Raw genomic sequence first — 24,421 nt, forward strand, 5'->3', positions numbered from 1 at the left:
TGTGATCCACCCTTCTCTGCTGCTCCGCTTGCCTGGTTTCTGGAAGGAGGAGGTTTCTTCTAGATTTTAAATATAAAGCTACCAAACACTAAGGCTTTGTTTGTGTTGTGGACCTAAACAATTAAATGGGCTCCTGAACTAATGTGTTGAGCGCATTGGATGATGAAAGGGTGAGTAATTCCCTTCACAATTTCTCTTCTTCTTTTTCCTCTTAAATTTTTTCCCCAGTTTTCTTCATCATCTTTCTTTTACCGAGTGCATCAGGTCTATTTCCCAGAAATCTGAGAATTTGGGATTGTTTCTCCTGCTTTCAATTATTCTTCAACACGTTTCATTTTGAAACAACATTTCTTTATATTACTCCAGATAGAGGTTATAGATGGTTTTGGCAGAATGGTTCAAATTTAGAAATCTCCTCCTCTGATCATGCAGAGTTAGGATAACTGAAAAAATTGGGTACTGGATCAGCAATACTTTCATTACATTAGACCCAACGTTGGTTTTGTCTTTCACATTGAGAAAGTTGGGCACTTCTACATTAGAAAATTCGTTTGAAACTTCTATGTTTAAGAAAATAGTGGAGTGAATATTGGACGTAATTCTCAGATATGCATAAAACTACATTTCTTCTACATTGATAAAGTCCTCAAGTTAACGCTGAGAATGGCTTTTACATAATTATAGTTATAAAGAATAAAATATAATCATCTAATTAAATTACTTAATTAAATTTTTTGAATTCTATTCTGGTACTTTTCTTATTAACTTGGGTAAGTACAAGACAATATATATTCAAAGTTGACTCTTAACCTTTTAATATTAAACGCTCACACCTAAGAGATAATTCTCAACCTTCGCTCACATCTCAGGCATCTATAGTGTTCGAATTCGAATCCTCAATGAATAACAATAATTCATTTACCACTAAGGTCATTTAATTCGTACTTTTATTCATACATAATATATGATTAAAATATTAACCAAGATAATATATCGCAACAAACCGATATCAAAACCAATACGTTCACCGAGTAGTAACACTATTTATGAAGTTTAAGATATTCGGTTAACACCAAATTGACTTTTTTTTTCTCAAAATAAAGTCATTATTATATCATAACAAAATGATCAAAACAAAAACAATTTAAAATTTCATTGATTAATTTAATTTTTTTTTAATTTTGACTGCGGGATAAAATTGAGCGATGAAATTTATAATATACTTTTTTTTTGTTTGTCAATTTAAAAAATCATAACTACAGGAATCACGTGTAAGTTCCATAATATCATTAAGACACCACAATACCTAAAGCACAACTTACCACTGTAAACTAAAACAGACGTCAAATAATAAACATCAACCACGCCCTTCTTGAACCTCAAAAATGTCCACCTTGGCTAACTACTAAGCAGTCTCAAATTAGAGGTGAAGCGTACATTAGAGACGGCAAAGAAATGCCATTTGGTTGACCGTAACTTTGTTGAGGAAAGGCCTGCAAAAAATTACAGAGATCCCAAACTTGAAGTACATGAAATTCATTCCAAAAATATTGCTTCAAAATTTAAAGCATACCCTGCAGAAACTTTCAAATGTTTGGAATTATTGACAGGAGAAGCTTGCATATTCATGTTTCCAAGTTCAACTGTTTAATGTTGAAGAAAGTGAGGTTCGGGTTTCGAAAGTGAGGAGTGGCATAAGTTTGGTACATTAGGATGGTACTAGTCTATTAAAATTGTGGAGCTATAAAACGAATCGGACGTGATTGTAGATGGAAAACTGTATACCTGAACAGGATATAAAGTCGGATAAGCACCATAAGAGGCACTCTGTGGAGTTGTCGTGGGCACTTGTGAAGTAGCATAATTGCTACCAAAACTACCATATGTAGCCTACAGATATAGATTTCATAAAACTGTCAGAGAAGCATAATATGAAACCACATCAAATCATTGATACTCAACAGGGAATTATCGGCGGCCATAAATTGCATGCCAACATTTCAGCTAGTTTTCCCCTCACAAAATAGCAGTATAACCCAAACTAATAACTATATAAAATAATGATGCTAACCAGGGAACCATAATCATATGCTAGAATAAGTCAAGAAAATAAGAGAAGTATGTCCTGGCATACAATTAAAAGATGTATCAAAAACGGCAATATACCTATTCGCCGTAGCCAGGCGTACATGCTTGTGCCTGTGTAGAGGGAGGCCAAGTTTGAGTTTGTGCACCATAACCAGTTGGCCACTGGTTTTGTGCATTTGGATAGGCACTCGTCAAAGGCTGGCCAGGTGAAGGATCACCAGAGTAAGACCTTGCCAGTTTTGTCTTATCCGAAGACATGAAATCCTCGGCAAGACGCTTCCTTATATTTGACATTGGTCTATTAGGTGAAAAGAGCTTAGCATGTCGATCTTCTGCCTTTTTAATTGATTGTGCATCTCCAAAGAGACTCAAGAACTGCACAATTATTTTCTAAGGGTCAGCAACCAGTAAAAGTATTCTACAATATTTAGCATGTGACCACTGATTTAAACAATCAAAACATTGAATAGAAATTTTCAGACACCATTTACAATCTAATACCCTAAATTGTTGAACATCAAATAAATAAAACATAAATATTAAACAATATAATAAATCATTATTAACCAGGTTCAATAACCTAATTTAGTGAACATTTTGTTTTTTAATAAAATTATGAACAAATAAAACTAGCCCAAGAGACAAAGCATTAAGAATCGTTTAAAGCCTAATAACTTGTCAACCAATGATTCTGAATAATCAATCTGCTTTGATGGTGGCAAAATTGTTTCAAAATATATCAAGGCCTACATGTAAAAAAGGCAAAATCAGAAATCAGATAGGACAATGTTCGGAAATTATGGAATGAGGTGTGTGTGTGAGAGAGAGAGAGTGAGAGAGAGAGAGAGACCCTCATGGAATGGTTTAGACGGTTGGACTTGGTCAAGTGCTCCAAATAGAATTTCCCTAGCCTTCTCTGCATTCCCAGAAACCTACAAAGAAAACCAAAGGGAATAAGAAAGATATTTGGTCATGAGTGAAGTGGCAATGAAAATAAACATTTGGAACTAATGAGAATCAAACAAAACCATAAACAGACAATCTTTAGAGCCAATAACATATTGCTTATTAGGTTGAAATTAAAGGTATTTGAAACTAGAAACCGACAGGCAAATAGTGTAATATCATGAAGTAAATATTTAAACCTAGGAGAAGTATACAAATATATATAAAATTTCAGTCATTTTTTTAAAAAAATGATCAATATTATTGACATCAAGTCCCTTTTGAAAAAAGATACTTTGGCATTTCACACAAAACATACCAGGATAATGAAATTAGGCATCAAAAGCAGGGCCACCTACCAAATATAAAAATCTAGAGTACTGTGCATATAGTATCGGTAGAGTTTGAGAATGCTCCTGTTTTTTCAATGGCAATGGCTAGCTCATATAAGGAGAAGGCATCTTCGAGTTTCCCCTATAGAATCAAGACAAACAACCCATTTGAAACAAGTAACAACATTAAACAAAAATAAATTCACATCGGCATGCTAGCATAACCTTACCTGACGGTGCTCCATATTTGCATGCATAATAATGGCTTCAAGAAAACCAGGTGAAATTTCATTGTGAACAAGTTGAGACGCAGCTCAAGCACCTGCTATATCCCCATTCTGCTCCTTGAATCGTTCAGCAAAAAGATGGATCTCAGGTTGCCTCTGTTAAACATTCCTCCTGTTCAGGAGGTTGTTCATAAAGTGAGATGATTTAAAGGAAAACATGGCCTTGTGACTATAAAAATTGATTTAGAGAAAGCCTATGACAGAGTCCGATGGGATTTTCTTGAGGACACTCTACGCCATTTTGGATTCCCACATATCTGGATTACTCTAATCCTCTTATGTGTTCAAAGCTCGAAATTATCAGTCCTGTAGAATGGGGAAAAACTGATTCTTTTCAGTCCCTCCAGAGGTTTGCGGCAAGGCGATCCGATCTTCTTTTATTTATTTGTACTCTGCACAGATAGACTTGGTCACTTAATTCAACATGTTATTAATGAGAATCGCTGGAAACCTATCAAGATTGGAAGAGATGGGCGCCTCATGTATCCCATTTGTTCTTTGCAGACGACCTATTCTTGTTCGGTAGAGCGAATATCCAGCAAGCAAATACTTTTAAAAGTATTCTTGACCAATTTTGTCTTGCTTCAGGAGCGAAGGTTAGCTATGATAAATCTGTTGCGGAAAACATGTTATTTACCACACGAACGTAGTTTTAAAACTGACTTAAAATGTCAAGATTAAAACCACCAAAAGTTGCACAGCGGATAAACCTGTCAAACTATTGAATATTGAAACACAATAAAAAAGAACCGAATAAAAAACAATAAAGGAGATAACACACCAAATATACGAGGTTCGACAAGAATATCGTCTACTCCTCGGGCACTACACCGGATGATAACTTCACTATATCGCCAATATTACAACAAATGAAATTCTTTAGAATTCCCAAAGTGGGAGAATGAAGAATACAAGAGGAAGAGATAACTTGTTTTTGGGATGATTTCTAATAGAAATACTTAGGCCTATTTATAGTTGAGTTTCAAGAACAATATGTTCAAAGTTTGGCTACCTACCAAAGAATTTTCCAATGTGTACAAGTTAGCCACCAAATATGAAATTCACATGTTCAAAGTTTGGCCACCAACCAAGATGAAATTTTCAATAAGTTGGCCACCAACCAAGATGAAATTTTCAACTTGTCAACTTAATTTCTAGACAAATCTAACAAATCTCCACCTTGGCTTGAAATTACCAAGCCTACTCAACTTCTTCAACTCTCCAAATTTGTAGTGCCTCTAATTGCGCTCACAAGCGACACACACCCGAAGGTGTTCATACTTTCAGGATGTTAATCAAGTTCAAACAATGATTGAACTTGATTAATGTTACCACCTTGGTTATCATATCTACAAGATTTTCTAATGTCGCAATTTTCTGAAGTAGAATCTTTCATTCTTCAAAGATCTCTCGTACAAAGTGATATCTCACGTCGATATGCTTAGTCCTTGAATGGTAGACTTGATTTTTCGCTAAGTGAATAGCGCTCTGACTGTCACAATAGAGATTAATGTGACTTTGAACAACTCCCAAGTCTTCCATCAACCTGTTAAGCCAAATTGATTCCTTTACAGCCTCTGAAACTGCCATGTATTCTACCTCTGTAATAGACAAGGCCACCGTAGATTGCAATGTAGACTTCCAACTTACTGGGGCTTTAGCAAGAGTAAACAAATACCCAGTAGTTGATCGACGCTTATCCAAATCACCAGCATAATCAGAATCTACATATCCAAATTCAACTGTGCTACCAAGGCCAACAATATTCTAATGGAGGAATGCTTCACAACAGGGGAAAATACTTCATTGTAGTCGATTCCCTCCTTTTGAGCGTAGCCTTTAGCTACCAATCGTGCCTTGTAGCGAACATCTTTCTTGTTATGAGATCCATCTTTCTTTAAAAATACCCACTTGCATCCAATGGCTCTTTTACCTTTCGGTAATTGTGCCAGTTTCCAAGTATCGTTCTTTTGGAGAGATTGCATTCTTCATCCATGACACTTTTCCACTTATCACTTTCCAAGATTTGTATTGCTTATTGGTAAGTGATAGGGATATCATCATCAACAACTGGAAGAGCATAGGCCACCATATCAATAAATCGAGCAGGTCTACGAATTTCTCTCATTGGCCTTGTAACTGCAAGTGTTTCTGGTGTCTCCAATGGTTCTTGGGTTTGAACCTCTTCATCTTCTGATTCTTCTATTAGAGTTGAAGAATCAGCTGCATCAACTTCTGGATCATCATCTGCTGAAACTCCACCTGTTTTGGAGTATGCTCCACCTGCTGCGGAATACTACTTGTCTGGACAGCTTCACTTGTTACCTTCTTTACTAGGGCAGATTCATCAAAGGTAACATCTCTGCTACAAATTATCTTCTTGGTGTATAAACACCAAAGGCGGAATCCCCTCACTCCATGGGTAATTCCCATAAAGAGAGCCTTCTTTGCTCTCGGATCAAGCTTGGATTCCTTCACATGATAATAAGCAGCGGATCCAAATACATGGAAGGAATCATAATCAGTAGCAGGTTTTCCAAACCATACCTCCAATGGTGTTTTTCCTCCTATCGTTGATGATGGCAGACGATTGATGAGATGGTCAGCATATGTCACAGCCTCAGCCCAAAATGCCTTGCCTAACCCAGCATTAGACAACATACATCGAACTTTCTCCAATAGTGTTCGATTCATACGCTCTGCCACCCCATTCTGTTGTGGTGTATATCTAACAGTGAAGTGTCAAACAATATCATACTCATGGAAAAAGTCAAAGAATGAGTCACTTTTATATTCCCCTCCATTGTCCGTCCTAAGACGTTTGATCTTTCTACCAGTCTAGTTCTCGATCATATTTTTCCATTTCAGGAAAATTTGAAGCACTTCATCTTTAGACTTCATCGGATACACCCAAACTCTTCTGGAAAAGTCATCTACAAAAGTTACAAAATAATGGTTTCCTCCCAAAGACGATGTCTTTGAAGGACCCCATACATCTGAGTGAATATAATCTACAATACCTTTTGTATTATGTATAGTGGTGCCAAACTTCACTCTCTTCTGCTTTCCCAGAACACAATGCTCGCAAAAGTTCAATTTGCAAGCCTTTGCACCTTTCAACAATCATTTCTTTGCCAGAATTTGCAAGGATTTCTCTCCAGCATGTACCAACCGCATATGCCACAACTGGGTTGCGTCCAAATCATCACCTCCGGAAGCTGCTGCAACAGCTTCAATAATTGTACTACCTTGGTAGTAATACAAATTATTTTTCCTGATGCCCTTCATCATTACAAGTGCGCCATATGTGACTTTTAAAACTCCATCTCTCATAGTGACTACTGAGCCTTTGGATTCTAAGGATCCCAACGAGATGAGATTTTTCTTCAAACTGGGCACGTATCGGACATCCGTCAGAACTCTGGTTGATCCATCTTGATTCTTCAATCGAATTAAACCTATCCCAATAGTTTTACAGGCATTGTCATTGCCCATATAAACAACTCCTGCATTTAGTTCCACTAAATCGGAGAACCACTCCCGATTAGGGGACATATGATAGGTGCAACCCGAAACTAATATCCACTCATCGGAATGGAATGTTGTTGATGAAGCAACCAATGATATGTCAGAGTCATGTGCATCATGCTCTGCAATATATGCATCTGGAGCAGCTTTTCCTTTCTTCTTTAGCTTCGGACAATCTTTCTTCCAATGGCATTTCTCATGACAAAAGGCACATTCATCTTTTTCCAGTCTGGACTTCGACTTTGATCTCCCTCTCCACTTTGGCTTTTGACTTTTCGAGCGACCTCTTGCCACCATAGCCTCTGCTGCTTCGTACTTGCTCTCCTTCTTGGTTTTCTTCCTGAGTTCATAACTATACAAAGCAGCAATTACATCTTTAAGGGTAACATTATCCTTACCATGAAGTAACGTTGTCTCAAGGTGCTCAAATTCATCTGGAAGAGATGACAACAACATCAAAGCCAAATCTTCATCTTTGAAGGTTTCATCCATGCCCAATAAGTCTTCCACTAGCTCATTGAACGCAGTGATGTGTTCATTCATACTGGTGCCTGGTTGATAATCAAATCTGAACAATCTTTTCTTCATGTGGAGACGATTCTGAGAGCTTTTCTTCAGGAATTTTTCCTCCAAAGCTTTCCACATCTTACTTCTGCTCCCTGGAAAGACAACATCGAATCGTCTTGCACGCCAAACGATTGATTGTTCCCCATTCTTTCTCCTCCATATATTCGGGCTTTTCTTCCTCAATGGCGATGTCTAGACCTTGTTGGAATAAAGCGTCTAACACCTCGTCTTGACACATATCAAAATGACCGGATCCATCGAACAACTCCACCAAGAAATTTGTATTTGACATCACCCTCCTCACCGGTCTAGATAAAGAGCTTGATGTCTCAACTGATCCGTATTTTAGCATTTTAATTCTAACGAACAATATTCAATATCACGAACTGTATCTTTTCAGCAACGGAACCACCAGGATAACCTCAACCGAAGCTCTGATACCAATTGTTGGGGAAAACGGATTATTTCCCACACGAACGTAGTTTTAAAACTGACCTAAAATGTCAAGATTAAAACCACCAAAGGTTGCACAGCGGATAAACCTGTCAAACTATTGAATATTGAAACACAATGGAAAAGAACCGAATAAAAAACAATAAAGGAGAGAACACACCAAATATACGAGGTTCGACGAGAATATCGTCTACTCCTCGGGCACCACACCGGATGATAACTTCACTATATCGCCAATATTACAAAAAATGTAATTCTTTAGAATTCCCAAAGTGGGAGAATGAAGAATACAAGAGGAATAGAGAACTTGTTTTGGGATGATTTCTAATGGAAATACTTAGGCCTATTTATAGTTGAGTTTCAAGAACAATATGTTCAAAGTTTGGCCACCTACCAAATAATTTTCCAATGTGTACAGGTTAGCCACCAAATATGAAATTAACATGTTCAAAGTTTGGCCACCAACCAAGATGAAATTTCCAATAAGTTGGCCACCAACCAAGATGAAATTTCCAACTTGTCAACTTAATTTCTAGACAAATCTAACAAAATCGAAGTACTATATATCTCCAGCGGTAACTTTGGGCATTGACAGAAGATTTGGGCAAGTTATGAACATGATGACCTCCTCGGACTTGGGTAAATATCTCAGAGTCTCCCTACTTCATGGTTGGGTTACTAAGACAACCTATAGTAACATTGTTGACAAAGTAAAAATGAAGTTGAGCAGTTGGAAATCCAAACTGCTTACAGGCATGAGAAGAGCAACTCTTATAAGTTCTGTTACCTCATCTATCCCAACCTACATTATGCTAACAGCTCGCATTCCCGCTAGTGTTGTAGAGGAAACAGATAGAGTTAACAGATTTCTTTTATGGGGTGAAAATACTGAAGTGCTCATCCAGTCTCTTAGGAGGAAGTCTGTAAACCAAAATGACTTGGTGGTTTGGGGCTTTGATCAATGGCAAAGCATAATGTCTTTTGGCTTCAGAAAATGTCCTGGCGATTCTTAAACCATCCTGATAAGCTTTGGGTGAAAGTGATGAAATCGTTGTATAGGGTATTTGGAGATCCTCTGAAATTCGCTGCTAACCCCATGAATAAATCTGCTTCATGGTCGCACACATGGAAAAGTATAGTTTTTTGGACTGCAAGGTCTTGAGAGTGGAATGTTAAAGTGGATTGGAAATGGCGAAGACACTTTGTTTTGGTCGGATAACTAGCTAGGAAGACCACTCGTTTAGGATTTGGATCTGATTCTCAGCCCGGAAGATGCAAATATTAAAGTGACCGAGTTTATAACGATGGAGCATCGATGGGATCTCAATAAGGTTTTTGCTCTTTTACCTATGGAAGCAGCACTAAGGGTGATGGGTTACCCACTACCCAACTCTCGACTATGCAGGACATGTACATGTGGTGATACATGGCGAACGAAATCTTCACAACACGTTTAGCTTATATTGCACTCACCTCTCGAGAAACTGAGGTGGAGATAAATTTATCATGGATTTGGAAGCTAAAAGTTCCATCTAAATGGCAGCATTTCATTTGGCTTGCTTGGCGTAACCGACTCGTTACCAATGCTAGTAGGGCAGCCTGTGGCATAGCCACGACCGCAATCTGTGGCTTCTATGGTGGCTGTTATGAAGATTTAAATCATATCCTGCGTGAGTGTACAGTAGCCAAGTATATTTGTAATTAACTGTCTGCTGAATTGGGGCTGAATTTATCTTCCACGCATGACCTTCAAAGCTATGTCCATGTTAATCTCAATAGTGCTAATAATTCTCAAATGGTGGTTACTCTCTTTGCGTACATTATTTGGAACCTTTGGAAATAACGATGCAAACGTGTAATGGAACCTGAGGATTATGTGTATAACGAGGGAGAACTGTGGATCAAGATCAAAGCATCCATGGTGGAGGTTTTAAGGGCAAACAACAATGACGACCGAAATCCGAAACCGCAAGTCTCGATAGCTTGGTTGCCGCCTCGAAGTGGGTTCTTGAAGTTGAATACGGATGGTGCCAGCCAAGGAAACCCGGGAATTGCAGAGGCAGGGGGATTACCGAGGAATGAGATCGGAAATTGGGTTAACTTATTGGCTTTCCAGAACACCTGGGTTTTTGCTCAAGTGCAGCTGCTGAATTATACGATATTCGAACATGTTTGTTGATTGCTTGGAAGTAAGGTTACGTTAATATGGTTTGTGAAGTTGATGATATGGTAGTTCTTGATAGATTGAATTATGAATATCTCCAAATTAAATCTTGATTTTATAAAATTGAAATAAAAAACCTAATAATAATTTAGGATTGTAAGAAATTATGAACAAAAAGTGAGGTAATAAATTGGAACATGGTGAAGTACGATGGTTGGAGGTCGATGGAATCTAATTTCTTATATATAAAAATTTACTTTCAATTTAACTTTTAAAATAATTTATTTTTAATTTAACCCTTGATATGCCAATGATTATTAGGCCGATGTTTTTCAATGACATCAGATAAAATAGAACTTCAACGCCAATCTGGTAGAAAAAATTTAAAGACTAAAATGAGAACTAAATTGTACTTTAGGAGCCGAATTGTCTATTAATCCATATATATAGTATTAACTAAAAAATTATTAGGCTTAATATCAAAATAAGTGCCCAAACTATAACGTTTTTCACGAATAGATACCTAAAGTATTTTTTTATTGATCATATTACTTAACGTTACAAACGTTACCATTTTAGGTGCTCGGAATGTCAGGCCGTCAACGACGTTAATCTCTTCGTTAAGTGACATGTGTATAATCTGGTGATTTTGATTTTAAAAAAAAATAAAAAAATATTTATAAAAAACCCTAATTTTTTTTAAATTATAAAACGTCTCAAAATCTCTAAAAATTTCAAATTTTAACTTTAACTAGACATCGTCACCTTTTCTTTCCACGACTACCACCGTCAACGTATTCTCTATCATCCTCCTAGTCATACGTCTTCGTAGTTGTCTCCGATTGACCATCGAAATTACATATGATTGCTATTTTCATCCTATGGTTCGAAGGGTATAAAATCTCGATCGATCACGATTTCGTAGGATTTTGGTCATCGGAGAAGGTGATGCGGGTAGAGCTTCGTCTACAGCAAAGGTCGACGGCTGATGTGAGTTTAAGAATTGACATGAAAGTTTTCAAAATTTTAAAATTATTTTAAAATTTGTGTTTTCTTTAAACAAATATTTTTTTTAATTTTATATAATTTTTTAAAATTACTTGACATGTGTTAATGGAAAAAGTTAACACCTTTAACAAATATAATTTTTTAAAAATCTAAAGTGATAATATTTATAAGATAAATATAGAGAAGAATCAAAATATACTTTAAATATCTATTCATAAAAAAATTATTTGATATTAAGCCTATTGATTAAATCAAATCTGGATCGGGAAATTCGATTCGACCCACAAATAAAAGGTAGTGGGGGACAAGACATTGGAGCCTAAATTGACACGCTGTTATATTTTCAATCGTTGGATCGAACAAGACCCCACCGATAAGAGACATCTGTGATTCCCAGCCCCCAAGTCAGATCTAAGCAAACATCACTCTCTATTTCTTTCATTAGATTCTTCAACCAAAAGGAAATTAGTGTGGACTCTTTTATCACTTCAGCCTAATTTCCATTTTGTTTACATCCAATGATCCAAACAACTCCCATTTAAGCAGAAAAAAATCATCAGTAGGCATTTTCCCTACGGCAGTGAAAGTCAAAAACCTTGTCTTTCCAATACCTAGGGTTTCAGACACTTAAAATCGATCCCTTCTTCAATAGCTATCGATTCGTTTTTTTTCCCTTGCTGGGATTAGATTAGATCTTCTTTGTGGCGTTTTTTTTTTTGGTTTGAGTTCATCTCACTCATCATAATGGCTACTTCCTACCCAGGACCCGTTCAGGTTTTGCTTTTATACATAGATTTGTTGGGTTTATTCTTTTTGTTTGATCTACTGATGTTATTTTTAAATTTCAGGTTGGTTCATACTTTGTGGGACAATACTATCAGGTCCTACGACAACAACCTGATCTAGTTCATCAGTTTTACTCGGATGCCAGTAGCATGATTCTGGTCGATGGAGATTCTTCTGAATCTGCTTCTTCAATGCTGGTACTTTATTTTTTTCATTGTTTATTGTATTTTGGAATGAATTTGCTTGACCTTGATACAGTCTTCTTTTTCAATTTACTAAATTTTGTTTGTTATATTTTCTCTTATATTATCTTATAAGTGGCATGTTATTTTGTACTAAGTATTATTTCTTTGTTGTATCTACCTTCAAGGTGATGCCTTTATGACAACTACCTATTGAGCAAGTATAACCCAAGTTGGGGAGAAATAGCATTTTGTTCCAAAAAAGCCAACTTATCATTTTAAGAGATGGCTCTCTATATTTTCTTCGATTTAGATGTTACAAACAATTCCCTTTGAGTGATTATTACCTAATGAATGGATTAATGCAAGTTCTCTTGCAAATTTGTGTTTATGGAAATTCTTATGAATTTAATATCTTTTAGATTTCTTTCTTATTTGGATAAACTTATATTGTCTTTTTATTTTTCTGCACAATTGTTCATTTGAAATTTATTGGGTTCTTTTTTCATTATTATTTTACAAATGGCATATTATTTTGTACTAAGTATTATTTCTTTGGTTGTATTTCCCTTCAAGTTGATGCCTTTATAACAACTACCTATTGAGCAAGTATAGCCCAAGTTGGGGAGAAATAGCACTTTGTTCCAAAAAAGCCAACTTATCATTATAAGAGATCGGCTCTCTATATTATCTTCGATTTAGATGTTACAAACAAAGCCCTTTGAGTGGTTATTACCTCATGAATGGATTAATGCAAGTTCTCTTGCAAATTTTTGTTTTTAGAAATTCTTCTGAATTCAGTATTTTTTAGATTTCTTTCTTATTTGGATAAAATTATATTGTTTTTTATTTTTCTGCACAAGTGTTAATTTGAAATTTATTGGGTTCTTTTTTCATTATTCTCTTTCTCTGCAGCAAATTCACACTTTGGCCATGTCACTAAACTTTACTGCAATTGAGATCAAAACAATTAATTCTCTTGATTCTTGGAACGGAGGAGTTCTGGTGATGGTCTCTGGTTCTGTTAAAATCAAGGATTTCAATGGCAGAAGGAAATTTGTGCAAACCTTTTTCCTGGCTCCCCAAGATAAGGGTTACTTTGTTCTTAATGATATCTTTCAGTTTGTTGACGATGGAATGGTTTATCAACATCCAGCTTCAACTTTACAAGAAGACAAGCTTAATTCTAAGTTAAATGTATCAAGCCCTGTTGCAGAGCCACCAGGTAGCTTTTCTAAACTTTGATCTGAATGCAGACGACTAGGATTCGGCCCTTGGACTGTGTCCCCTCAACTTAAACAATCGCATTTTCTCTGGCAATGTACTATACTTGGTGGTTCAATGACTAGTTTATATGTTATACAAAATTTGAATCCTATGACCTTAAGTTGATTTCTTATAGCTTTATTATTTGACGGATTGAAACCTTAGACACTTTTTTCTTTTCTTTTTTGTTAATTAATTTCAGCATGCTAAGTTTTTACTTGAAACTTTCTAATTTAGAAGTCCCCCCCACCCAGCATATCTTTGGTGTTTATTATTTTCTATTTACGATGGTAGAAGCTTGATTTCTTAGTTTTTCCTCTAACTTGTTGGATTTAGCAGTTTCTGACTATGCTTTGGAGGAAGAGGTCAGTGAGTATGTCAACTCAGTTCACATAGAAGATTTTCCGGTTGACAAATATAGTCTCCCAGAGCAAGAAGATGTTGAAGATAAAGTTACAGTGGGGGAAGATCCTGCAGAGGAAACTCTTGGTTTGCATCACAGTGTGGTGGACAATGTGCAAGAACCCCTAACTATACCTTTGGATGAACCTGTTGAGGAGCCTCCAAGGAGAACTTATGCTTCTATTGTAAGTGCTCCTCTTGCCTTTTCTGCAACATTCTGTTTAGTTTGCGTTCATGACCCTTTTTATTGAAGGTTTCTCCCTCACTGCCTACTATTCACTTTTTCAATCAGCTATCCTTTTATTTATACAGGCCTATATTTATTGATCCTTAATGCAACAAACCTCTATCCCACTGGCATTCATAACAATGGGCCCTACGTTACTGAAGCAAGTCTATGCATGTAAATCCCTAAACATATAAAGGATTAATTACTCAAGGAAAAGAGCCTTGCATGTGAGTGAGAATAAAATTATGGGTACTTTCGCCGAGTTTTCTAATGGTATTAAGTATGATAGGAATTCTCCCCTACAAACTCTGTTTCCGGCTGTTGCCTACATACACTGATAAATGGTGTTTCTTGTTGAAAGTTTAAATTAACTTTGGTTGACTAACACTATTGTTTGTTACAAACGTTCTAGTTGAGTGTTCCGAAGCAGCAATCTGCTTCATCTGTTCAACATTCTTACAACAAGATCCCCCCGAGCACCTCAGATTGGGACCATACACCAGAGTTTACTAGCCAGCAATCACATCCTGCTTGGTCAGATGTGCCTGAATCTGCAGCAGAGACAACGGTGGAGGAAGGATTAATCTCTGAAGAAGGTTAGTCTAGCTATGCCTACGTTGGTATGTGGTTCTTTTTATTAGTACTTGCAATGCCTTAGATTTTGGTTCTTTAGTGTGCTTTGGAGTTTATTAATTGCCCATCTCTAGCCTTTTCTTTGTTTTCTGAAAAAAGGACATTTCTCAAATGGATCATCTGGGTATGTGAGCCCTGACATAAAAATATTGCTTTTACGGAGAGGAATTGAGGTTTTTGAGGCTGAATTTTTTGTATTTCCATTTTCAAAAAACTTTCCTATATATGTAGAGTTGAGAGTTTATATAAATGCTGACTGTACTTGGAGTTATAATCCGATTATTGAATGTTTCTCCTTTTAGGTGAATATACTGGTGAATATAAATCCGTATATGTGAGAAACTTGCCTTCTACTGTTACTGCCGCTGAAATTGAGCAGGAGTTTAGGAATTTTGGAAAAATCAAGCCTGACGGCGTGTTTCTCAGGGTCCGCAAGGTAATTTCTTTTTCTTACCATTTTTTTATCTTTGGTATATGACCTTGAGAAAAATAAACTAGTGTTAGCTGCATGCAGGATGTTGTTGGTGTTTGCTATGCTTTTGTTGAGTTTGAAGACATCCTTGCTGTTCACAATGCAATCAAGGTATAACTTCATGTTTATGTTCTTTCTGTCAAGCAGCTTTGTTGGATTTTAGCTAATAACTCCTTGTTGAATCATGTATTCTAACAACTTGTTTGGCTTATTGTGTTTCTGTAATGTTGAATTTACATAGAAAGAGATTTGAACTCTTTTAATATGGTACCCTTTTTTAAATTGAAATATGACAACCTTGTAATTGTTTGTATTGTTAGATCGATTTAGTTGCATCTATATATGTATGATGCCTTTTTTTTTTGTTTCTCATGATGGGTGAGGTGGATATGAGTAGCATATCTTTGAAAATGCTTCTTGATGAACTACTGGAACTGGAAGGAGAGGGTTTTGAGAGGGGAGATGAAGGAAAACAACATGCTGTCCATTTTTTAAAATCAACAATTGACTTATATCACCATCAACTGTTAAACCTTTAAACTTTTCATTGCATGAAGAATTCCTAGGGTATTTGATGTACCCCAAACCTTTTTATAGTTTTCCTTTGGATTCTGTAGATGTATATTTGACCCCAATACTGGCCGATTTTTGTTCTTCCATAGGCATCTCCTATACAGTTAGCAGGAAGGCAAGTCTACATAGAGGAGCGCAGACCAAATAGCAGCAATACTAGAGGAGGAAGTATGTGCCTTTATACACATCCTTGTTATGTTTTATGCTTGCCAGAGTTTTCTTTTATATTTTATAAAATACTTTAATTATTGCTCATTTTGGGTATCTTTGGAAAATCCGCATCATCTATGATAGCACTCTTTACTTCTCTGAGTTGCTAAAATCTTATGCTTCAGTTTACACGTCTCATTTAAATTTTGCATTTCTGAGATAATTCTTTGGGTGGATCTTCAAGGGCAATTGGCTGGTAAACAACTTCCATGATAAACTCAAAATTATGATACTTGGTTTTGCATCTATTTATTTTGGAATGATTGATGCTTTCTACTGACACATGTAGTTTTGTTTGCATCAGGCTTTTAGTATTCTAGTCCTTACAAAGCATGATTTGCACACTGTTAGGCATGCCACGCAGTTTTTGCATACGGACATATTAAACTGTTCCACTTATGTTGTATATTAGGGCAACTTTATATAAAAAATGACGATCTTGAAAAACATCAACTACTGGTCAAGTATACATTTTCTTCACTTGAACTTTTCCAGGTGTATAATGGTACACTTGATTTACATTTATACGTTACTCTCCGATTTAAAATGGCATAACTAGTAAGTACTCTTTGAAAACCTTGTCCAAGGCTTGCGTTGACATGACTCTGCCTTTAAAATTGATCAGGAAGGGGAAGAGGCAGGGGCAGTTATCCACCTGAATCCTCAAGAGGTCGCATTGGTTCTCGAAGTTTGGGTAGGGGAAACGACCAAGAATCAGGTGACTACAGACCAAGAAGCAATGGTTTCTATCAGCGAGGTTCTAGGTAAAAAAGAATCCTAATAAACCGACCAAATGGAGTTGTGGCACATGATGGATTGGTGTTCTTGAGAGTCTTGATGGGTGATTGAGGGGTTAGCAGCAGCTCCCAGTGAAACTTTAGAAAAATATGCATCTACTTTTTGTCTGTTATTTCAGTTAAAAGGAGTGTTGATATGCATCTACTTTTTGTCTGTTATTTCAGTTAAAAAGAGTGTTGGGACAATTTTTAATTTTGGTTGATTGGTCATTCATGTTTCTCCCTTGATTGTTGTTATTTTGTTATGCAATACAGATGGAGAAATTTTGTGTTTAGTGTTTATGAGGTGTTTTATTATGACTAGTGAGGCAATTCGATGATGGTTGATTTTATGGTTCTGAGATAGAAGCAATTTCAACTGAATTCCTCATAGTAGTGGTCATCTTAGTACTACTATGATGAATTAACTAGTAATTGCCTAATACATAAAAAGAACGCAGTGAAATGGTTCAAAGACCATAAAAGGCAACAAAAAAAAAATTATCATTAGTTATCATTTCTTGTATGAAATTGATAAGACAAGAACAATATACAGACAATCTCAGCTACAAATACAATAAAAAGAATCAATAGCAGAATAGGTAGCCCGAAAAGTGAAAACTGTGTTTGGTGCAGAGATTATCCATATATGTTCTGGTTTTAAAAACAAGGCTAAGAGCCTGATATGCCTGGTGGGCGATAACTATAGTTAATACACAAGGCACTAACAAGGAACCATGTTTTTTCCATTGGGACACTGCATTTAAGCATTTGCTCAACTTATATACTGCTTCATCAACTTTGATTTATGTTTGACCTCTCTGCTCGTTCTTCCAAGATTTTTTCGCAGCTTCAGCAGATTGATCTTTCTGCTCCTCCTTGGGTTTTGAGAAGAAGGGATCCCATTCATGAACTCCAACATCTCGCTGTCCTCCATCTAATAAGTCATACTTCGAACGGTTTTCTTCCACAAAGTTATCATGTAACATCCCAAACTACGGGTTAGTGACTAAATTGTAAAATTTCAGAATTTGGTGATTAAAGTGAAAAAGTTGAATAGTTCAATGACTTATTTAAAAATAAAACCTGAAGGGTTATTAGTAATTATTAAAAGAATGAGAGGGCAAATGGTCATTTGACTTTGGAATAAAAAAATGATATATTTGTATAAGGGGATAAGGATGAAGAGATATTTTCTCTTCATCTTCTTCTTCTTCATGTACGAGAGAAAGAGAGAGCCAAGCTTGCAAAGATAAGTTTTCTTATTAGTTGATTATTAGCTGAAATTTAAGTTGGGTTTTGATCCTTAGATAATAATTAAGCTTAAGAAAAGCTTAATTTGTCTTAAAATCAAAAGATGAAGAAGTTATGAAAGATTAAAAAAAATGGGGTTTTAAGTGAAACTTTGAATAAGAAGGTTTAAATGAATTTGGAGAATGAATTTGACTTGTCATCCATGAGAATAAGAAGTTATAAGTGTTAGAATTAAGTTTGGATAACATGGAAAATTTGGTATGATTTTTAACTTTAAGAATTTGGATGAAATATGAGAGATTATTAAGTGTTGGAATGATAGGAATTGGTTAAAGTTGTTATAGATGAGTTTAGTAGCATAATAAGGATTTTATACATAAAAATTTGGGTGAAGTATTGATGAATTTTGGGTAAAAATAGCATATTTTGGACAGGTGCATCGATACACTATGAGTATGTATCGATGCACTAAGATAAATTTTGAAGGTGAATCGATGCATGGAAAATTCGAAGCTATTTTGGGTACCGATACACCCATAGTGCATCGATACACCCCTTAAGAAAAATGGAATTTTGGTTCATTAAATTAGCCTAAGTTATTAATAACAAGTTATAAGGTTTAGGCTTCTAATAATTGTCTTGAAAATCATGTTTATGTAGATATACAACCTAAACAAGTTCCGGAACAATCAAAGAATTATGATCGAATCAAAGTAAAGCTAAGGTGAGTGCAATTTAATTGTATTATTAATCAAACATTGGCTTGCGATGATCCAGTGACGGAGTTACTATGGTAAGAAGTAACTCCTAAAAGGTTATATAATTGAGGTGATTCTTATGAGTGTATATGTTAAATGATTATGTGATGGTAAATAGGTATAAAGGAAATAAGTGATAATATGAGAATCTATTATAAAATATATGATATAAAAATGTGATAGTGAACTATGTGAAAGAACCATGAGATACATGAGCTTATATGAATAAGTTTATATGTTATTTTTATGTGACATGACCTACATGATTATATGTTATATGCATCATTATACATGAGTTATGTCTGACATGTTATTCTACGAGCTATGTGACATATGAACATGAAATCATATGAAAAGTGACATGAATTACATGAAAGTAAACTACGTGATTATATGCACATGTGATATGTGACAGAAGAAAAGAAATATGTGATCATAAGAGCAACGATATGGGTACATGAATTTATGAAGCATAAGAAAAATGCTCATGTTATATGATACGAGAGCTATAGGTATAGTTGGCATGCCAAGAGTAGAGGGTCTACGCGGTCCTTTGGGACAAATTCTACGTGGTCCTTCGGGACGTATATGTATTCTTTGGAGCATGTATGAGGTCTTTTGAGACACCTACTTGATCCTTGGTATATGTATATGATTCTTAAGGAATTTATATGTGGTCCTTATGGACAATCTTATATGGCACTATAGTGCATTTCTACGTGGCACTTCGGTGCAAATTCTACGTGGCACTTCGGTGCAATTTATACGAGCTGTGGTGACAACATTTGTGCACAACCTCAATATACTCGAATACCTTAAGTTCTCAAAAATGTACATGGGCTAATAAAAAGACAATAACAAATATAATACATATGATGTATATGTTTTGGAGATATGAAATATGTTACATTAATTATATGACGTTATGTGTGTTTATGATATATAAAATGATAAGTATAAAAATCATACCATAAATAGAGATAAGATTATGATTATATATATGCATTTTATTATATGATATGTTCTATATTTTTATTATATGTTTTATATGCTTCATTAAGTCTATGACTTAGCGTGTGATTGTTTCACAGGTAGGTTTCGAGAAGAAAAAGATTGATAAAAGTTATGCAAGACAGGTCAGTTCCTCCGTTCCAAAGATCATATCAGAAAAGAATTAAGTAGTATGTATTTTATAATAATAATAATAGTTGGCATGTAAATAAAGATTTGAATACGATATGCTCTAATTGGTTTTATAAAATTATATGATTGAGTTTTGGAATGTTTTAAACATATATATGTAAATTTAAATGTATAGTAATGAACGATTAAATTTTTACGAGTTTTATGTACATTTTACGAAAGTCACTGTAGCAGTACTGTAGCAATAATGTAGCAGTGCATCGATGCACAATTTTGTTTCGAAATTTTAGTGTATCGGTGCCTGTATCAATGTATCGATACACTGTAGTACTGTTCATTTTTGTTTACAGTACTGTTTATACCGTATTTTACTTTTTATAAATATGTTTTTGTCTCAAAATTTTATAACAAATACAATTTAACAATATATGATCGTATTTTCTTAATATAAGTTCAAATGTTCTGTTATTTTGCAAGAATAAAGGTTTTGAAATGTCAATGTGACATTTTGGACTCGTATCCGGGTCGGATACGGGTTAGAGTGTTATATCATATTCTGTCCACCTTGGATAATGTTCTTCCTCAACTTAGTTTATTGATCACAGCCTGTACAGCAACATCAAAAGCATCTCCAAGTGTCTCCGATTTAGACCAAGGATCTGCATATATCAACCTTGGGATAAGATTTATGACTACCTCTCTCATGGTCTTAACTTGCTCAGGAGAAATTTGACGAAGCCGCTTCTCAATGCTAACATTCCGTTTACGAATATCATCCTCCGGGATGAACACTAGATACGTAGTGTAATTCTTTGGAAGGTGCCAAGTGTACTGTGTGTGTGCAGAACCGGGATGGAAGAAGACAGGAATACAACCAGCCAACATCGAGTCAAAGGCAGATAGCGTCGAGTCTCCTTGAGGTTGTAAGCAGAACAGAGAGCTCTGGAACATCTGCATTATACTGCTCGGTGAATGACACTTGCTCTCCCCAAAATCACATTCCAAAAACTTGCACATGTTCGACTTCCAGCACTGATCAATAATCTGCCCTCTTATCGACTTTGGGTTGCCAGGACGAGGCGCACCTGCAAAAGAGAAGAGCCACTTTCTCTCCAATTTTCGCATCCTATCTTGCCATACCAAAACTTCCTCATCCTTGGCAGGATGGAAGTATGTTGGATATGGAATGCCGAAATCATTTGCATTCCAGGGTCTCGATTCAACCCCCAGCATCGACATATTCCTTGCAGCAGGTAAAAACAGAAACTCATTACCCCAATCAGATTCTTCCTCAGTCAACCTCCTGAAATCCCATGTGATCCTCCCAGCCACCAGGAAATGATTCTTCCCTCCCATTATACCCCACTCGGGCCTCTTCATCAGCCATTCAACCAAATCAAGTGAAGCCGCATCTCGCCTCGAGATATTATATCCCCACAGATACCTTGCGATATCGAACCCTGCGTAAAAGGGCACAAATATTGCAGCTGCAATGGATGAATCATTGGTCAAGCAATCATACTGCTTCATTCGATTATTGAATATCACATCTACCGCAAATTGATTCGTCGCATACAACCCGCTATTCTCGAACTCCCTTTCCACATTCTCGAGTGGTGGACCTAGCCCTTCATTACTAGTAAACTTACACATGTTAGTCCAAAGGCTCAAACTCTTACATTCCTTAAGCATATCCTCATTGAACCTGGGAGAAAGATTATGCACATAAATATACCTTCCCCCACACCGATCACTCTTGTTTTCAACCGTTCTTAAAGCTCTCATAAAAGGGTAAGCCACCATCGTTTCAGTAGCCGTATTCTTAACGGGTTTCACAGGCGGTGCTTTCTCCTTCTCTTTACGGGCGTAGGTCACCCGAGCAGGGAGAGACTCGACATTAATGAGAGGAGAATCTAATTTGATTGGTGGTGATGGAACTAAGTCCTGGACTGTATTGCTCCTTCCTATAACTACAAAATGGAAGTAGAAAAGCAAAATCTAGAAGAAAGCTGATAAAGAACCTAAGAAACAGAGCCGGGTTTGTTGATTTTTAGGGGAACCTTTCTCCATTGTTTCGAAAGTGGCCAACGCCACCTGAAGGCGTCTCATCAGAGTTCGATCACAAGCTGATTAACAGATCCCCCGAATGCCAGACAAAAAAACAAGCTTTGTAACTTGGAGAAAAAAAAACCCAAAAACCCTAAATCTCAATTCATTAGCTTTAAAGGAAGGCTACAGTAAGACTTGGGCTGGGACCACAGATCCCAAAAGAGAAAAAAAAAGAAAAAAAACTAGAACTTTTTCAAGTGAATAAATTCTAAAATTCTATAAGAAAAAGGAAAAACAAAATGAGGTTTAGAGTTGATAGTGGAGAGGGAATTATCTGCAAATGAGGAGCCATCGGAACGGAGAGGATTCCATGCGGATCTTTTGGCTGGAAGAACTCTGGAAATTTTGGATTTAAAGAAGAAACCACTCACTGGGGATTTTGGTTTTAGCCTAAACTAAATATTTAGTTATTAATATATTCTTGTAGTTTCGTTTTAGATAGCTAAGTGAAGACACCAAATTTCATTTGTTTTAAATAATATCGTTATATTATATAATATTTACTAACTATATTATATAATATACATACTTATATTTTTTTTATCCTTTTATGTTTGTATTACAGCCCGTCACAAATGAAATATACCCAACCCATTTACAACTCAAGTGGACCAGTACAGCAAGCCCACAAGCAGGTAACCTAAGATATCTGCTTGGAAACCCTAATCTCTCCAAGCCTCATCAGCGCTGTATCCCTCCCAAGCAGCTCAGCAGCGTCGCATGGAGTCAACCCCATATTCGAGTTTCACGGTAGCATGCCACCCACTCCGAACCGTTCGCCACAAAGATCATCACCAACAAATAAAGCAATAGTTTAGTGCGGTTTTGAGTAGTCTAAAAATAGCGTTTTTTGAACCCTATAAATGAGATGTAATCAAACTACGAGGATAGGAGGAGATTACAGAGATTTACACACAATATCACTAGGAAATAAGCACGAAATTGAGAGAAACACCAAACAAGTTCGAAGCTTTTTGTAGTAAGTTTGCAGAGAAATAAAAAGGTACATCTTCAATTAATCAGAGGTAAGTAATTTAGGATCAAATTTTACCTTTTAGTTTAAAATTACAATTTTCTTAATTAAAGACAACTGGAAATTGCTAGTACCGAAAGGGCAGTTCAAGGGTGCTAACCTTCCTTGACTGCAACCCACTCCCGAATTCAACATATCACTGGTAAGATGCAGATCAGGTAAGGAATAAGGTATCTGATCTACCTATTTGTTTTAAAATAAAAGATCGGTGGTGACTCCCAATCCATATTTTCCTAAGTCAAAGCCCAATTCTAAGTCCAACCGAAAGACGGTTCCGACAGCTTAGCGACTCCGCTGGGGACACAGGTAAGTGAGTCATGCTAAGGTAATTTCTAGTTGTCTTTTTAACGAAAAGGGTAAGTTTAAATTTTAAGGTAACATTTCGATTCTTATTGCTTACTTTTGATTATATTTTCGAGTAAATAGTTGTACTAATCGTTTTCTAATGATTTCAGCCTTCAAAGCTTTTTTCACTTAAGGCTCTAAACCCAAGCTCCGAACCCGTTTTAAGTGGGGGTGAAAGCGACGCCTTCGTGTGAATTTATTCACCGTATGGGCCTAGCAAGTAACATTCAGGATTCATATACCTTATGCCTTTGTGTGAATTTATTCTCCGTATGGGCATAAGAGAATGTGTCCTCTCGAGTTTAACTTAGTCCACACAAGCCTGTGATGGGTTTAGGACTAAGGGCCTGGCAAGCCCAAGGGGGCACCGGCAAGGAGAACTCGAGTACCGTTTTTTATAACCTAAACTGGGAGACTATAGAGAAATAGAGCCTACCCCGAAACCACATTCCAAAACCTATGATATTTTTACCCTAACCATGTTTCTATTTTTTCCTTTTATTTATTTATTTATTTATTTTTATTTTATTAAATTTTTTGTCTTTGTGTTTGTTTTTTAGCATTTGCATCATATCAAGATGCTACTGATCCCTAAAAGGTATTTATTACACATAAAATAATCTGAACTAATGGACAAAGGTGTTGTAATACAAGAGATTAAAATTCCCGAGGTACGACTATGGTCCGAGAAGACTCATAAGGAAAAGGGAGACAGCCTTCAAGGAAGCTATGTGTCAGAGCTGGTTAACTATGCCTCTATCAGCCTAAAACAGAACAATGTACAAGAGCTTCGAGACATCTGGGACAATTGGAAGAATGATCGGAAATAGATGTTCAGTCAACGATACGGTGACATTGCACTTTTGCTTCATGTTAAG

General features: G+C 36.1%; 1 protein-coding gene and 1 pseudogene across 1 annotated transcript; one reads left to right on the forward strand and one right to left on the reverse strand.

Annotated features, from left to right (window-relative positions):
• Positions 1 to 11,892: 11,892 nt before the first annotated feature.
• Positions 11,893 to 17,140, forward strand: LOC120133116 (nuclear transport factor 2-like). Its single transcript, XM_039149766.1, has 9 exons — positions 11,893 to 12,146; positions 12,221 to 12,355; positions 13,256 to 13,565; positions 13,946 to 14,193; positions 14,650 to 14,833; positions 15,173 to 15,306; positions 15,385 to 15,453; positions 16,005 to 16,083; positions 16,751 to 17,140. The coding sequence occupies exons 1-9, from the start codon at positions 12,117 to 12,119 to the stop codon at positions 16,891 to 16,893; spliced, it is 1,332 nt and encodes a 443-aa protein (XP_039005697.1). The 5' UTR covers positions 11,893 to 12,116; the 3' UTR covers positions 16,894 to 17,140.
• Positions 17,141 to 17,676: 536 nt separating this feature from the next.
• On the reverse strand, positions 17,677 to 22,301 carry LOC120133149 (annotated as a pseudogene).
• Between the last annotated feature and the right edge of the window lie 2,120 nt (positions 22,302 to 24,421).

Source organism: Hibiscus syriacus, unplaced genomic scaffold, assembly GCF_006381635.1.
Source record: "Hibiscus syriacus cultivar Baekdansim isolate YM2019G1 unplaced genomic scaffold, ASM638163v2 tig00110577_pilon, whole genome shotgun sequence".
In the NCBI taxonomy this organism is placed as follows: Eukaryota; Viridiplantae; Streptophyta; class Magnoliopsida; order Malvales; family Malvaceae; genus Hibiscus; species Hibiscus syriacus.

Excerpts from the sequence above, each read along its gene's own strand:
- LOC120133116 (XM_039149766.1), top strand. The coding sequence starts at position 12,117 with ATGGCTACTTCCTACCCAGGACCCGTTCAG. Across the intron at positions 12,356-13,255 it reads AATCTGCTTCTTCAATGCTG|CAAATTCACACTTTGGCCAT; the intron begins GTACTTTATTTT and ends CTTTCTCTGCAG. Across the intron at positions 14,194-14,649 it reads GGAGAACTTATGCTTCTATT|TTGAGTGTTCCGAAGCAGCA; the intron begins GTAAGTGCTCCT and ends CAAACGTTCTAG.